Source organism: Rattus rattus, chromosome 2 (assembly GCF_011064425.1).
Source record: "Rattus rattus isolate New Zealand chromosome 2, Rrattus_CSIRO_v1, whole genome shotgun sequence".
In the NCBI taxonomy this organism is placed as follows: Eukaryota; Metazoa; Chordata; class Mammalia; order Rodentia; family Muridae; genus Rattus; species Rattus rattus.
Window position 1 is genome coordinate 12002534 of NC_046155.1, and position 17790 is coordinate 12020323.

Sequence of the window (17790 nt, forward strand, 5' to 3'; positions counted from 1 at the left end):
CAAGGCTTTTCTCCGCCCAGTCAGTGACGGGAATCTCGTGACTGAAAAGCACAGCGCAAGAGTGCCGCTGGGAGTACGGAGGAGGAGCCGCAAGCTCAGGCTCTCTGGTTCAGCCCCGACGGCCCGCGCGTGCGCAGTGTCTTGCCTAGGGATCTCTTTCCCGCCTCTCACACTAGGAAGCCAAACGCCAAATCTGTCCCCGCGCAGCTGCAGCCGCCGAGGCGCCCGCCCAGCCCGAGGCGCGCCTGCGCACGTCCCCACGCACGCTCCGGCGTACGGCGGCGGCCAGGGGTCGCGAGCCGGTGGGAGACCCGCGCGCGCGGAGCAGCCCGGGGAGTCGGCGCTTTTTTTCCCTCCCTCCCCCCACTCCCCTCCCCGCTCCCTTCCCCCTTCCCCAAGAATGTTCCGCTACGAGGTGAGTGGCTGCGACCGGAAATGACCCCTCCCTCGCCCGCGCGCCCCCTTTTTCCTCTGCTGCCCGTCGCGCGGGTCTTGTGCGGCTGAGGAGGGGGCAGGGCGCGGACGGCTGGCGACCTGGCTTCGGCCGCGGGGCTCGGGTGGGGCCCGAAGCGCACCTCGAGGGGCGGGACTGGCTAGAGCCGGCCGCTGGTTTGCGGCGGGGAGAGCCCGTTAAGTGCGGTAACCTGACCCTTTCCTTGCGCCTCCGCTCGTGGAGCTGCCTTGGAGACCTGCATTGCTCCTACCCCGTGGCAAAATCCCCGGGGAATGCCCACGGAAGCGTTTCCCGCCCTGCACCCGGAACCCCTTCACCTGGATTACACACACCCGTGTGTACGCGGGCAGCGGTCAGGTGGAGGGTTAGGAACTGGCCCTTGGGCTGAGACTTAAGTCAGCTTGTAAGGAAGGCTCGGAGTGGGGAGGGGGGCGTGTCCCCCAGAAGTTCCTTCTAGGTGAATGGAGGAAAGTGTGGGTTTGGTGACGCCTGGAGAATGTAGCTGTTTGCTGACGGTCATTTACTGCTGTGTGACCTTGAGCAACTCCTAATCTTGGGGCCAAACAGATTCCGGATTTATAGTTTAGGGACTGAGCTAGGAAAATCCTTACTGAGCCATCCTGATTTGGCCCAGTAGATCATTGTGATATAAAGAGTTGCTAGAAGTTGCTTCTGGTATGGAGGCAGTTGCAGAACTGGCTCTTTAGGGGAGGAAGATTGGGTAGAAAGGCCCTTCAAAGTTCCCAGGTAAGTTATATCACAAGCTGTAACACTAGTGTGTGGAATTCCATTTTGGAATCTTTGAACATTGAAAACAATAGAATGCTTGACTTTACATATGTGACTCAACTCACTTTGTGTAAAGATGGAGAGTGATGATGAGATACTGTGAATAGAAGTTGCCAGAAGCAAAGAAAACTTGGTAAACTGAATAAATTTGAATTGGGAGAAATTATTGAAATTAGCATATACTTACTAAGCTTGTCTAGTGATCTTTACTCCCTGGAGGCTGAGGCAGGAGAATCAGGAGTGCTAAGCCATCCTGTACCTAGAGAAACAGTAACTAAAACAAAATAAAGTAGAACATACCCAAGATGTTATGGTGAGTCTAGCTAATATTCAGCTTTCTAAAATCTTTGCTTCCTTTGATCTTCACACAGATTTCTTTCATCAAGTTGTGTTTGGCTCAGAATTACAGTTTAAGGGACTGAGATTTAGTACCTAGTATAGAGTGTGAAGACATAGTGGGTCCTCAAAAGTTGTCTGGGAGAGTTGTCTGGGAGCCGGAGCGATGGCTGCTCTCCCACAAACCCTGGGTTCAATTCCCAGCACCCACATGGCAGCTCATAACTTGTAACTACAGTTCCAGGGGACCTAGCACCATCACATATACATGTATGCAGGCAAAACACCAATGCATATAAAATAAAAAGAAATTAAAATGTTTTTTCAAGTTTCCTATTAGGCAACTTTATCAGAGTAGAACAAGAAGTTGTGATTGTTTTTTTAATATTTAATCTGCATTCTGGCTGAAAATGATTGCTTTCTGCTTTCTGGCTAGAGTTTAGTCCTACTGGAAAGAGGAAGAAAGATGGACAGATTTAAAAGCATTGAGAAAACGACATGGATATAGTGAGGACAATGTAATTTTGTTGAAAAAGTTGCATGATAATAAAGTGTTCATTTATAATTACCACTATTTCAGACAGTGATGTAAAGGAATTGTGTGTTCATCTACAATAAATCTTAAAAAAATCGTTTAAAAGGTCCAACTTTAAATGACTACATAAATGTCATGAGAAGTTAATCTTTTTTTTTCTTCCCGTAGTCTTTGGAGGATTGTCCTCTAGATGAAGATGAAGATGCTTTTCAGGGCCTGGGAGAAGAAGATGAAGAAATTGATCAATTTAATGATGATACATTTGGATCAGGTGCAGTTGGTAAGTGACATCTTTTATTACTGTCTTCGTTGATCTCATCAAGTACTTTGGTGTTAGGTCAACCTCTAACGGGAGTTTTCTGTGTATGCACAAGTGTAGGTAAGTGTGTGGCATGGCTGTTTTGTGAAGGCCAAAGAAAGACCTCAAGAGCTGGAGCTCACATTCTACCTTGTTAAGACAGGATCTCTCTTGTTTCTTCCACAGTGCTACATATTTCAGACTAGGTGGCCCAACAATTTGGGTCATTCTTGTGTCTCCATCTCCTGTCCCAAAGTAGAAATACTGGGATTACAGATGTTGACCTGTGCATCCAGCTGTGTTCTAGGGATTGAATTCAGATCGTCAGACTTGTACATGAATTGGTTTTATCTACTCAGGTGAGCTGGGTATTCTTCCTGACCCAGTTTTGTTTATATAATATAGCCTTCACTAAGTCATAACAGTTCATCTTCTGTTCTGGTCACCTGGGCCTCTTTGCCTCACCTATAACAGGTATTCTCAATTCTCCATAGCTCTAGGTTGACATTATAAGGAAATAATTGGAAAAGTAAACATTTAAATGAGGTTGAAAGTAATCCTGGATAAAGGACGTATTTGTAAAGAATACAAGGAAAACTAATAGATGTATCGAATATTCTGATCTAGTATGTAAGACATTTTAAAATTCACTTTACCAGTCAGATAAAGGAAAAACTTGAGTTCTAGGCTAGCTAGACTATATGGAGGAGCGGGGGAGGATCCCAAAAAAGGGAAGAAAAAGCCAGGCAGTGGTATATACGTTTAATCCCAGCATTTGGAAGGCAGAGCTCCCGGACAGCCAAAGCTACACAGAGAAACCCTATCTCATACACCCTCAAAAGTGGGAGGAAGCTCGTAGGCTATCACTAGCATAATAATTTCTACTGTCTCAGTTTTTTCAGTACAGTGGCAACACTATATAAAGTTGGGTGATAAAATGTCTTCATAAATTAATAACTTGTCCATAGAACAAGTACAGAGAAAGTAGAATAACAAGATAGTTTATAAAGAACAAGTAGAGTATACAGATGAAAACCCGAAATGTAGATATTCCTGCTTCAGCAGTAGCAGTGGAATGCAGTGTTTAGGTTGGGGTTTGTGTAACTATTTGTGATTTTAGGGGGAATTGCCAAAGTTCAGTCTGTACAACAAGTGTTTCAAGTTAAATAATGAAGAAAGCCCAGAAAAATACAGTACTATTTTATCCCAAGGTGTTCAGTACCAAAAACCTTTTAAAATCCTAACAGTGGATACTGATTGCAATAATTTAAACAGTTAAGTCTTCAGAGCTCACAGAGTTAAGTGAAGTGGAAAAATTGGAAAGGTTTGTTCTTGTCTCCTGTTTGCAAAAATCAGTAGAAAACCAAAACTGAGGGAGAGCAGCAAGAAATGCGCTGACAGTGGAAGCAGTGCTCAGTAGAGAGAAGAGTTACGGAATCTTAGAGGATAGCCAGAGTTAGGAGATGAGATTGTTCAGGAGCTTGGCACGATCCAAGATCCTGTTGTCTGTCTCCATAGAGATAGCAAAGGAAGCTGTGTAGACTAGAATTACAAGCACTGAGAGGTGATACAAATTGCAAATTGTATTTAGAAGGTAGTTTAGCAGTAACCCCTAAAACACAGGAAAAGCTACAAACTGTATATACTTGTGTCTAGATTTCTCTAATAAAATACTGTATAGAATGTTACCATCTTCAGCAAGTTCTTCAGTATTAAAATGATTAATATACTTCACTAAAATGAGAGAGCATAGTATGTTCTCAATTTGAACCTTGACAGAATGATCTTTGCCTTCTCACTGACATTCAGAGTTTTGAAAATATACCCCTGTTGTGGTAAACTTTAAAAAGCCTTCTCTATCAGTTCCCTCAAGCCGGATCTGCTCACTCTGGCTGCTACTCTGCCACGCAGTCCGCAAACCGCTCTCTTCCAGCTGTCTCACTTTAGCTGCCCTCTCTGTGGTCCCCTAGGCAGTAGTTACCATGTCTCTGTCTCTCTCTCTCTCTTATACACACACACACACACACACACACACACACACACACACACACACACACACACACACACACACACACACACCCCTACCTCATTCTGTGGGCCCTGTGTGTTGTCACTCTACTCGGGCAACAGAACCAGATCCGCATGCCCCAACGGCCTCTCAGCTATTTCTTTTACACGCTACCCTCTTTAGCCCAGTAAAATCAAACTTCCAAAAAGTTGTAATTTAGCAATTAGATTTATATGTTAAATTCTCAATCCACAATTCACCCACATAAGACATTCACTACCAATTGATAAAGATATAAACAGCCCACCTAGCCAAGATAAAATCAAGCTAGTTCACCTAAATCTGAACTATCCTCCTCTGAAGACTGCATCTTAATCTCCTCCTTTATCCCCTCTCCTGCCTTACAAATCTTTGTCCTCACCCCACTCTCTACTGTCCAATCATGTATCACCTTGACATCAACTTACATACCCCCTCCAGTGACATTTCTGTTTGTCATCACAAGCTAGGAACACTGACCTGAAAGGACACTAGGTTCTATAGACTCATTTATGTGATCAGGTAAAGGTCCTCGGTGCATAGTAAAGAACAGTTAGTAAAATATTGAAGCAACAAGGTAATGTGGCTAGCTTACTTTGCACCTGAAGCAGAAGAATGATTAAGGACTTATTTGCCTACAAAGATTATTATGGAGCAGTTTTCCAAAGGTCAACTTTGTAAATTGAAATTCTTCCTCTCTTTTTGTGTGTGTGGGGGGTGGGGGGGGAGTGGACAGGTGTTTTTTGGGTTTTTTGTTGTTGTTGTTGTTTTTTTGGTTTTGATTTTGGGACAGGGCTTCTCTGTATGGCCTTGACTGTCCTGGAACTCTGTAGACCAGGTTGGCCTTGAACTCAGAGATCCACCTGCCTCTGCCTACCAAGCACCATTGTTAAAAGTGTGTGGCAGCACTGCCAGGCTGGTAAACTGAAATTCTCAATTCCTTACATTTTTGTTATAGAAAAATTGCCTTCTAAGTTGATCTGTAAGTTCCTTGGAAAACCATTATAGACAGACAGAGGGAATACAGAGTGTAAAATGTTGATTTGATGATTTGTAATTAGTAGGGTCAGCACCTTGAATAATACCTGTTAGCATAGTGGATACTTTAAGTCACTGGCTACAAAAGTTCTGATTATCACCTTTCCCTAAGAAACTTAACTTTGCCTTCTCAGAGTAACAAATGGTGTTAGAGTAATCCCTATTCATTATCCAGAAATAAGTTTACACTTAAACAGTGCATGGAAGTCCACACCTTTATTCCCAGCATTTATGAGGCAGATGCAGGTGGATCTCTGAGCTCTAGGCCAGTCTGGTCTACAGAGTATGTTCCAGGATAACTAGAGCTATACAGAGAAGGGTGGGGGGGCTTACCTGGTGATCATAGGCTCCATTCTCAATAATTAACATTTATTATTGATATTTATAGCAATTTTGTTTTCCCTGTACTAAAGTTGAACTAACGGCACACAAGGCAAGTGCTTTACCACTGAGCTCCATCCCCAGCCCCAGTGTTATCCTAATTTTAACAGATAAGGAAGGACAGTGGCCGAGGGGTTCAGAGACTAAATACAATTAGTGTAAACTACTAGTTGTAAGACAGATGTGTTTGGGGAAGTCTGAACCACTGTTATCTGAAAGAGCTTCATGTTCCTTCCTCCCTCTATTTTTTGTTTTTACTTAGAAATAGCCTGGAGATAGGCTTTAAGTGTGGTAAAAAAGTTTATGGAAAGAGTTCATTAGGATATACTGGTTTATTGGGTGAAGGAATGTCTCCTTCTTTTTATTATTTGACCAGTGTTATACTTAGGTCAAACACTGGCATATAGTTAAACAACTATTTTTAGTTTATTTGTGTTCATGTTTTAGTTGATTTGTATGTACTTGCTGTATGTGAAGAGTGCATATGTGTGTGGAGTTGTTAGTTTCACTTTTTATCATATATGTTTGTGTGGTGTATGTGTGTGTGCATGTTCGCATGTGTGAGGATATGAAAGTTAATGTCAGGTGACTTCCTCAATCACTTTCCCACTTTTATCTACTGAGATGAGCTGAATCCAGAGCTTACTAGTCTATCTAGCGAACTTGGCCACAGGATTCCTCCCCACCAACCCCATTACCTCTAGGATTACAGATTGGACACCCACTCAGGTTTTTTTTATGGGTTGCTAGAGATAGATTTGAGCTCTTGACCTCATGCCTATGTGGCTGAGCCATCTCCCCAGTTCCAGTTACCCTTTTTTTTTTTTTTTAAACAAATCTCTCTTTTTTAAAAAGATTTATTTATTATATATAAGTACACTGTAGCTGTCTTCAGACACACAAGAGGGCATCAGATCTCATTACAAATGGTTGTGAGCCACCATGTGTTGCTGGGAATTTAACTCAGGACCTCTGGAAGATCAGCCAGTGCTCTTAACCACTGAGTCATTTCTCCAGCCCTTTACCCTTTTCTTAATGTTTGGTAATTTGCCCTTGATATATATATAGTTTCCTAAGACAGGGTTTCACTGTGTAGCCCTGGGTGTCCTGGAACTCACTCTGTAGACCAAGCTGGCCTCGAATGCATAGAGATCCACTTGCCTGTGAGTGTGGGATTAAAGGCATGTTCTACTACTACCTGGCTAAACTCTTTAATCTCTGTCTGAAGTGTATGTTTCCCTTTTGAGTATAACAAGGTGTCTTCAGAGCTTCTCATAATAAAGTAGCTCCTTAAATTATTTTCTATAAGATGGACATTTCAAGAAAACATGTCAGTTGACCATGCATTTGGTTTAAAACCACACATGAAAAATGACTTATGTGTAGAAGCTTGGCTGTGTTTACAACTCTTGACTACAATCTTTTTGTAGTGATACAAAGTGATCCATTAATTTAAGGACACTTTAATGGGACTAATATGTTTTGATCTTTCACAGAGTTCTAAAGTAGCAGGCCTTAAGTCCTTTGACACCAAAATCTTGAATTTGGAAGTTCTATCTGCATAGTTTTTTTCAATCATTAGTATTATGTATGTGATACATTTCTACTTGATAAACAGTGAATTTTATATACATAGACTGGCCCTTAAATACATAAGCCCATAAATACTTAAGATTCTAAGATATGCATTATGTTTCTTACAGTGTGCTTTTAAATCCTCTGAATGTTCTAGGAAATAAACCAAATTATAGTTTGATGATAGAATAGGTTCATACATAGTAGTGAAAAATAATGAGAAAAAATTAGTAGTTATATATTGTATTTATACATGAAAAGATATTCAAGATATATTATAGCGAGAGAGTTAAAATCCTGGTTCTGTTGTCATCTTCACAGTCTGACTTGTCTTTGACCATCCATTTATTTTAATTTTCAGTCAGTCTATTTGTTTTCCTTTTCCAATGAGGGAAATGTGAGGGTAGCATCCTTGTTGTGTACACTGGATCCTGTGTTCCTAATACAGTGCTGGTCATATAATAGAGACTTAACAGATACGAATGAAGTAGATTCAAAGGCTTAGATTCCAAGTTCTCAACCTTTGTAATGCTGTGTCCCTTTAATACAGTTTCTCGTGTTGTCATGACCCTCATTCATAAAATTTTTGTTGCTACCTCATAACTGTAATTCTGTGACTATTATTAATAATAATGTATTTTTAAAGATAAAGGTTTGTCAAAGGAATTCCAACCCACTGGTTGAGAACCACTGGCTTAGAAGAAGTTGACTATTAAAATTTAAAAGAAAGTCCTCTGTTAGTACTACATGTTTTTACTTTGTCCTAAAGTTTTTGCCTGAGTCAAAATCTGAAAGATAATACATAATATTATAAAGCTCTGTCTTTAGTTTAGAAATCAGCTTCAGACTAGTGTTCAGACACCTTTAATTGATAGTGTAAACTGTTGGTTGATCCAAAAGCTTGGTTTTTAGGGGATGAACGGGAGGGAAGGTTCCCACACGTATGTCCAGATGCATGCTTTTGTGGGTGGGTGTGTGGGTGTGTGGGTGTGGGTGTGTGTGTGTAGGCCAGAAGCAAGTGTCAGATCCTTGGAGCTAGAGTGTCAGACATCTTCAGGACCCCTGACTTGTTATGCAGGTGCTAGAATCAAAACCCCAGTCTTTATTATTACACAGCAAGTACCATTAGCCACTAAGCCATTCCTCCAGGGCCCTAGAACTTGTATTTTATTCCTAATATAATTTTCTTTCTTAATAACAAAAAGTTCAGTTTATGTATGCCAGTCAGCTTTCAGAAACTTAAAATACTTTAACACCTTTTTGTTTCTGTAAGATAGATAGATGGATGGGGGATGAGGGAAGAGAGACTTTATTGAGACAGGGTCTCATTGTGCTACTCTTGCTGGTCTGGAACTTGTTGTGTAGGCCTGGCTAACTCAGAGCTCACAGACATCTACCTGCCTCTGCCTCCCAGGGGCTGGGATTAAAGACATGCACCATCCTGTGCACCTGAGCTACATTTTTTAAATAAACTGACCTGTCTTACAGATGATGATTGGCAGGAAGCACATGAGCGCCTGGCTGAGTTGGAAGAGAAGCTACCTGTGGCAGCTGATGAACAAACAGGCAATGGAGAGAGAGATGAGATGGACTTGTTGGGTGACCATGAGGAGAATCTAGCAGAAAGGCTCAGTAAGATGGTGATTGAAAATGAGCTAGAAGATCCAGCTGTCATGAGGGCAGTGCAGACCAGGCCAGTTTTACAAGTAAGTTACTTTGATTTCGGACTCAAAATAGCTCAATAACAACAGATTAATAATTAAAGTGCTGAGCTTTGTCATTTATTTTCTGTTTAATAACAGAATTACATGCACCATAGAAAATTAATTAGTCAGGTGGGATGGCTCACACCTCTAATCCCAGCATTAGGGAGTCTATTAGCTATTTAGCAAGTTCAAGGACAGCCTGAGCTCAGAATAAGACCCTATCTCCTAAAAGAAGACAAATCAAAAGGTTGATAATTCCTGATATTGACAACTTTGTAGATGAAGTTGGGGAGTCATGTGTATTCTGGGACACTGGTTTATTCCCCAGTAGTATAGGTTCAAGTCTGAGAACCACACCATTCTAGATTCTTTGTGTTTTCCTTTTTTTGGCAGCCTCAACCAGGAAGTCTGAATTCCAGCATCTGGGATGGATCTGAAGTTCTGAGGCGAATCCGTGGACCACTACTTGCTCAGGTATTGAGCATTCCTTTCCATGTGCAATGGCTCACAGCCACAGATAAGTTGGCTCCTCTTGTCATCCTTGTCTTGTAATCATACACAAGTATGTATTGTTCATAGTATTATCTTGACTGCTAATGCTCCCTTCCTCAGCCCTCAGGCTTTAAAAGCTGAGAAGGAGTTGTTAGAACTCATAGGTGTCAGTGTATGATTTGAGTTAGTTAAAAATCTAGCCAAAACTGCATGTCAAGGACTGATTGTTTGACAGTGGTGGGGCACAGGGCCAAATGCTGATTATAAAAGGATAATGCAAAGGAACTTTATGGGAGTGATAAATTTGGTGTTATGTATTTGGTCAGAGAATTATATACCAAAGAATGACTTTTACTGAGTATGAATTAAAATTAGAATAATTTCTCAAGGTATCTTTGGCATCTGTGGAGATTATTAAAATCTCACAAGTTAGCTAATATCTCTATCATTTTAACCATTTCCTCAATTAGGAAATGCCTACAGTGTCTGTATTAGAATATGCCTTGCCTCAGAGGCCCCCACAGGGCCCAGAAGATGACCGGGACCTTTCTGAGCGAGCTTTACCAAGGCGGTCAACATCACCTATCATTGGAAGTCCTCCTGTTAGAGCTGTTCCTATAGGCACCCCACCTAAGCAGATGGCGGTTCCCAGCTTCAACCAACAGGTACCTTTCATTAATGTACACAGCCCAGAATATTGGGAATCTGGGCAAAATTATTTGGGGTTCTGGGAGGAGGGTGGACGTTGTGGGTAGGCATTAAAAGAATAGCCAATTAGAAAAGAAGATAGTATAAATGAGACACATTCCCTAATTCCATTCACTGCTGCTGCTCCTGCTGCTGCTGCTTCTACCTTCTAACTGGGGGAGAAAAGAGTAGTTAGCCACATTAGTACATATGTCCTTTTTTTAAAGTGTTTTGCTGGCTGCCGGGTACATTAGCAGAAAGAATACTGAAAGCTGGGGGGAGTGGGAACACTCAGCATTGTCCACATCCCTTTTTACCTTTAAGATATCCCTGCTTTCCCTAGAGCCTGTGCAGTCCTGTTCCATAGACTTTCCTCCACCTGAAACCAGCAGCTGAAAAGGAAGGCCAATTTGGAAGGTATGGGGGGAGGGTGGTGTTGGTATGGCCTAGTTAGGCTCAATATCCTAAGAAATGGTGGAGTCACAACATTGCTGAGCATGGCGGCCATATCACTGAGGCTTCAGAATAGGACTTAGTTAATCCTCCAGCTTTCTTATCATTCCTTCTCCCTCAATACAACCAAAACATATCCTCTTGGAGAAAATTTTCAAGTCAGAATGTCTGCTGGTACTTCCCTCAGATAGCATGGAAGGGTGGGGATACTGGAGAATTAGCTAAATCATCTTCAGTTAAGATAAAAGTGATTTGTGAGAGGAAGTGACCAAAGGTTTTCTTTTTGAACTCATAGCCAGAGCAATTTGCTTAGAATCAGGGTTTTGCATTGAGTTCTGTGTCTCTACCAGTACTTGAGGGGAGGGAGTGTAGGAAGGCAAAAGACTGATTTCATTGAATGTAGTTGTGTATCTGTTTGTCCTAATAGATTCTGTGTCCCAAGCCTGTTCATGTCCGGCCCCCAATGCCACCACGTTATCCTGCTCCCTATGGTGAGAGGATGTCTCCAAACCAGCTCTGCAGTGTCCCGGTATGTCTCTTTACAACATAGCAGGATTGTTTAATGTGAACTTCATGTTCACCATTAGTATTTAGTAGAGCCGACATTTATTTCCTAGATTGTATGTATTCCTTGTAATCTCCCTTTTATTTTCTAGAATTTTCAGTCCCAAGGTTAAAGGACAGAAGTTTACTCTGTTTCTTGACACCTTTTAAGATTCTAAGCTCAGCCAGGGATTGCTATGTAATCCTAGCACTCATTAGACTGAGGTAAAAGCAGTCTTAATTCCAGGCCAGCCTGGTCTATATAGTGAATGAATTAATTCCAGGCCAGCCTGGTCTACATAGTGAATGAATTAATTCCAGGCTAGCCTGGTCTACATAGTGAATGAATTTCAAACTGAGCTACTCAGCAAGTCTCGTCTCAACAAAAGGAAGAAGCACAGAAAGATTCTAATTTCATTTTTAACCTCTGGTTTCTGCTGCCTGAGCCTTAGCTGTCTTTTTCCTGTTACGTGGACATAGTGTTTTGTAATTTCTAGCATTCTTTTCTGATATAAGGCTCACGGGTTTGGGAGTTTTTAATATCTAACTTTATACCAAATTTATACTGAGTTTGCTTGATATATTGATGTTTGTTCCATAATATGAACATAAAATCCCTTTTTTGTGTCCTCAGAACTCCTCCCTCCTGGGCCACCCTTTTCCTCCTAGTGTTCCTCCTGTACTCAGTCCTTTGCAGAGAGCACAGCTTCTGGGAGGAGCACAAGTAAGCCTACAGTTTGCTGAACCCATAAAGATAATCCTGCTGTCCTAAGATTAATTGCTCAACACCTTCTTCTTTCGCTGTTAGCCACTTTTCCCGCCCCCGTTTTGTTTTCTCAAGTGAAGTTATTAATGAAAACTGTTTACTTTTGGTGGTGCATGCCTATATTCCCAACACTTAGAAGGCTGAGTTAGAATTACGCATTTAAGGCCATCCTGGGCTATATGGGCGTTCCCAAGCAGTCTGAAATACCTAATGAGTCCCGGTCACAAAGGTGGGTGGGGCCAGTGACGATTGCTAAGTCTACATCAAAGATCTCGTCCCTCTTTGCAGCTACAGCCTGGACGAATGTCTCCCAGCCAGTTTGCACGGGTCCCTGGATTTGTTGGTAGCCCATTGGCTGCCATGAATCCTAAGTTGCTACAAGGGCGTGTTGGGCAGATGCTTCCTCCAGCACCAGGCTTCCGTGCCTTCTTTAGTGCTCCACCCCCTGCCACACCACCTCCACAGCAGCATCCTCCTGGCCCAGGACCTCACCTCCAGAACCTAAGGTAGGAAGGGAGAGCATGCCTCTGCCTCTGACAAGCCACTGTCAGCCGTCCTTTAAAGTCCTGATACTTGCTCATATGGTGTTCTAGGAGTCGAGGACTCTTAGTTGTCAGAGAACTGCTTGAGTCTTCAGGCTATACGCTGCTCTCAGGAGTGTCATGCTTCCTTTGCACATGATAAATTGACTGCTGCTTTTACTTTTTCTGAAGTTTCACTCCATACCGTTTTATAAAGACTCATGTAGTAAAATTATTACACAGTGCTGATGACTAAGGAATTGCCACAAACCTCAGGTGCAGACAGAGGCCAAGAAGCCAGCTGACCTCAGTGCCAGCTGATAAGGAAACAGACTTGGTTTCTGCTTTGGTAAAATTGTGTCTTATAGAAATCACAGCAGTTTATGTTCTTAAGAGAAAAATCAGTAAAGTATACATAAATGTGGGGAAAGTTAATTTTAGTCCAAGGAACTGACTGGCAAATTGGAAACCCATGTAGCAGACTAGAAACTAAGAGTCACATTGCAGTCTGTCCTTGAAGTATGTCAACCAGCAGGCTAGATACTCAGCAGAACTTAATTTCCTGATAGAGGTTACTTCTGAGCGACTTCTGGTTTGGGCTGTTAGACGTCCCTGATTATGGAAGGCAGTTTTTTAAAGTCAATGGATTATAAGTGTAAACGTCTATAAAATGCTTTCATAGCAGTTTCTATACAAGGATTTGGTTAAACTTGGGTATCGTAGCTGGTCAGGTTGACATGTAAAATTAACTGCCACCATACACTTTCTGTCCCATTCACACACAAAAATTAAATACATTAAAATATTAGGGATAAAAGTTTGTATTGTTTTACTACTAGTGCACTGAGTTTCATAGTTACCCTCTTGGGTTTAGAATTGGTCATTGTGGAAGAAATATAAAAATATAGCTTTCCCTTCTAAAAGTCTATTTATAATACACTGGCTATCCCTTGAGTGAACCTATGTGAAGTTATCCTGTATTGACAGCCTTTTTTAAAATAAAGTCAATTAAGATGAGATATCAAGGACCATTTTCCTTTTTTTTCTTAGACCTCAGGCCCCAATGTTTAGACCAGACACAACTCACCTTCATCCACAGCACCGGCGCCTGCTGCACCAGAGGCAGCTGCAAAGTAGAAAGTGAGTATTCATAGTTTTGTTTATGTGGCCTTAGGATACATAAAGCCTCTGCCTTTTATATAAAGCCATTTTATAATTATGTACCTAGATAAATTAGGGAAACTAGGTATAGTTGTGAAGACCTTTCAACATCTGCTTTTTCTATGTAAATATGTGTATAATTCCTTCTCACTTCCAAAAATGTGCTAGTATATATATTTTTGCAGGAGAGAAAAAGGAAAGTAATGTGGACTTAAAACGAAAACTCCAAATATAAGCTATCTAGAGAAAGATCAGTACATGTTAACGGTTCAAAATAAAGCCTTGCAGGTGTTAGTAATACATGATTGTAAAGCTCTTGAAGGCATAGGCCTTAAAAAAGGAAGAAGACAAAAGTAATGAAGACAGCTAAAAAGGTTTTTGTTTTAAGAAAGAAACGCAAATACTAACAAAACATCAATTCTCTATTCTCAATAGAAAAAATTATTGAGTAGTTCTCTTTAGTTTTAAGAGATACTCAAGCATACGTCAGAGATAAGGATTAAAATTAGATAATAGGTTAGGATTATCAGTCAAGCAAAATTTGAAGTGTCTCAGTGCTCAATTTGGTGAAGTATTGAGTAGAGCGCTCCTTTGAGAGGATTTAGGCAGTAGATAATGAAGTTCAGACCTGGCTGGGTCCCATCCTTGCAGGTCACTTTATAGCACTTCCCAGGGTACACCGTGATATGAAAAAGCAGGTTACTTCTATAACAGAAGTGTACAGAAAAGTACTAAGGCACAAAGAGGGAGGGAAGGAAGGATGGATGGACAGAAGACAGACAAGACATTCAAAGACAGATGCATGAGCAGAAACCATGTAAAGGCAGCATGCTGATTCTTCTGTGAAGAGGAACCTGTAAGAGGGCAGGAGAGATGACTCAGAGGTAGAGGGCACAATGGGAGTTGGGTCAGGCTGGGAATGTGTCTGCCAGGAAGACTAGAGAGGCAATTCCTCAGGCAGAATAGGCTCATTATAATCTCAGAGTGCAGTGTCCTAAGTCTCTCAGGGCCCTCCCACATATTTCTGCACTAATTTATAAATGCCACTCTTTTCCGAGCAGTGCCATCATTTTGATTACAGACCTCCTTCAGGGTTGAGCATAGCTAATAACATAATAAGGGTTTGTTAGGTCAGGATAGAATGTAGAGAACACACACACACACACACACACACACACACACACACACACACACACACACACACGGATGAGCCAAGAATAGAATGTAGAGAACACACACACACACACACACACACACACACACACACACACACACACACACACACACACACACACACGGATGAGCCAAGAATCACCCTTCTAACAATCTCATGCTCTAGTCTCATGCCCACTTACCCAACACTTGGTGTTACACCTTCATAAAGGCCAGCAGCTTCTTTTGCTGCTGGGAGGGCAAGAGTCAACCACCCAGTTGGCCTGGTTAGAAGTCCTCCTCACTCCTTGGGAAGTACATACTCAATAGTATGTTTTCTGTGTATTCCTTGCTCCTTTGGTACCAGAAAAGAAAGCATTTGTTAGTACAGACCATTTTCAAATCTCTTTTACCATCAGTGTCAATATCAAGCCACAAGAGGTTGGTGGTTTCTGAGAATAGATAGAATTACATGCCATTTCTGTGTTTTAACTAATGGTTTCTTGTAGATCTCCTTATAGCCTAATTCCTATGTCTTTCTAAGAAATCAGCTCAAGGGGCTAGAGAGATGGCTCAGTGGTTAAGAGCACTGACTGCTCTTCCAGAGGTCCTGAGTTCAGTTCCCAGCACCCACATGGTGGCTCACAACCATCTGTAATGAAATTTGATGCCCTCTTCTGGTGTGTCTGAAGACAGCTACAGTGTATGCATATATAATTAATTAATTAATTAATCTTAAAAAAAAAATTCTTACAGAGGACCAGAGTCCAGTTCCCAGCAGCTATGCCGTTCACTACGTAACCATCGATTACTCCAATTCCAGGAGATTTAACACCCTCTTCTGGCCTAAATATGCACAAACATACATAAAACATTTTAGAATAATCTTTAAGGCCTTCAGCTAACCCGTATTTGGTTTTTGAAACAGAGTCTTACTTCGTAGTTAAGACTGGCCTGAAACATTATATATGTTAGTCTGTGCTCCAACCCATAGTCCTGAGTAAGCCTTGCATGCCAAGGGGAATGATTGGCTGTCCGTGATTGGCTATGTGACTTAAAGTGAAGCAAATTGGCCTAAATACATTTCTAAATCCAGATAGTTGGTATTTATTATAGTACTTGCTTGTGCTCTGGCTACCTTTAAATGTTTTATGATTTTCAGTGAGTTAAAAAAAATTTTATACAGACTTGAGAATCTGATTGAAAATTCAAATCTTACTCTGCCACCTGGTAAATAGCTTTGCTTTTTTTCCTAGCCTCAGTGTATTATCTTAAATGGAGAAAAATCTCCCTGCTGTGTGTAGTTATAACTTACACAAAAGTTTATGTATGAGTATTGTGTTAGTTAGGGCTTCAATTGCTTCGACAAAACACCGTGATCATAAAACAAGTTGGGGAGAAAAGAATTTACTTAGATTACACTTCTTTATTAGTGTTCATTATTGAAGGAAGTTAAGACAGGAACTCAAATGGCAGGATCCTGGGGGCAGGAGCTGATGTAGGGGTTATGGAGGGGTGCTGTGTACTGACTTGCTTCTCTTGACTTGTACAGCCTACTTTCTTCTAAAACCCAAGACCACCAGCTCAGGGATGGTACTACCCACACAGGGCTGGGCCCTCCCCCATTGATTGCCAGTTGAGAAAATGCCTTTCAGCTGGATCTCATGGAGGCATTTCCTGAGGCTCCTTCCTCTCTGACGACACTAGTTTGTGTCAAGTTGACACAAAACCAACCGGCACAGATGTGCTTAACATTGGGGAAAGTACTCAGATCTTAGTTCTATTTCTGTGATCATGTATCACATAGCTCTTGTCTCTTCAGCTGCGTTAGGGTACAGTTCCGTTTTCCTTCACAAAAAGCAAAGGGGGATATTTTTGAACCAGCCTGTTGTATTCTTGTATTTGTGAAAAAACGTGACTAATATGCTGACTCTGCCTGAATGCAGCATGTTTTTGCCTTTTAGTCAGCATCGAAATCTCAATGGTACTGGAGACAGAGGTCACCGGGTTAGTCATCAAGATCATCTCCGGAAGGATCCATATGCTAATCTAATGTTGCAGCGGGAAAAGGATTGGGTCTCTAAAATCCAAATGATGCAGCTGCAGAGCACTGATCCCTACCTGGATGATTTCTATTACCAGGTAATAGCCAGGCTGGTGTCCAGCAGAGTCTGCTTATGCTAATGTATAAGCACTTAAATAATGGTAAAACTGAATGCAGAGTTTTCTACTGAGGTATTGTCCAGTGAATTCAAATGATAGCAGATTCTGTCCATTTTTTAATATTAGCTATTGTCAAGCTGTGTGCTTTCAGATTGGTGTTTTCATTTCAGCATTAATCTGGCTTTTCCAATTAATATGGTAGTGTGGGGCTGGGGATGTAGCTCAATGGGAGAACATTTGCCTAGCATGTGCAAGTCCCAGGCTTCCATCCCTAGCAGACCCATATACCAAAAAAAGAAAATCATGTTGGCAGTCCAACTTATAAAGATATCTTCACTAATTCAGATTTTAAAAATACTTTTGAAAAAAACATTTTGTGGGCAGTGAGCACTCTTTTCAAGGTCTACAGGTGAATATCGGGAATTAGTTGGATTAGTTTGTTTTTTGTTTGTTTGTTTGGGGGGACTTGGGGGTTGGGGGTTGTTTTTCTTTTTACCATGTAGACCCCAGAGATTAAACTTAGGACATCATGCCTAGTGACAAGTACCTTGCCCACAGAGCCATCTTACCAAGCCAGTTAATGCTTTTGAAGGCTGGGAGATTTGAAAGTGTGAGGGTGTCAGAGGTTTGTGGCCATCAAACCCTGGGCCTTGAACATACTGTAGCTCACTTGGTTGTTGAGGTGAACCTGTA

At 41.6% G+C, this 17790-nt stretch overlaps 1 protein-coding gene across 1 annotated transcript in view; it reads left to right on the plus strand.

Moving 5' to 3' along the window:
* The first annotated feature begins 222 nt into the window (after nt 1-222).
* Patl1 (PAT1 homolog 1, processing body mRNA decay factor) overlaps nt 223-17790 on the plus strand; it is a 30526-nt gene continuing 12958 nt past the window's right edge. Inside the window, exons 1-10 of the mRNA XM_032891659.1 lie at nt 223-415; nt 2283-2394; nt 8942-9159; nt 9553-9633; nt 10122-10316; nt 11219-11320; nt 11969-12058; nt 12389-12606; nt 13672-13761; nt 16899-17076. Coding sequence (XP_032747550.1) covers nt 401-415; nt 2283-2394; nt 8942-9159; nt 9553-9633; nt 10122-10316; nt 11219-11320; nt 11969-12058; nt 12389-12606; nt 13672-13761; nt 16899-17076 — 1299 coding nt within the window. The 5' untranslated portion in view covers nt 223-400. The remainder of the gene's footprint in view (nt 416-2282; nt 2395-8941; nt 9160-9552; nt 9634-10121; nt 10317-11218; nt 11321-11968; nt 12059-12388; nt 12607-13671; nt 13762-16898; nt 17077-17790) is intronic.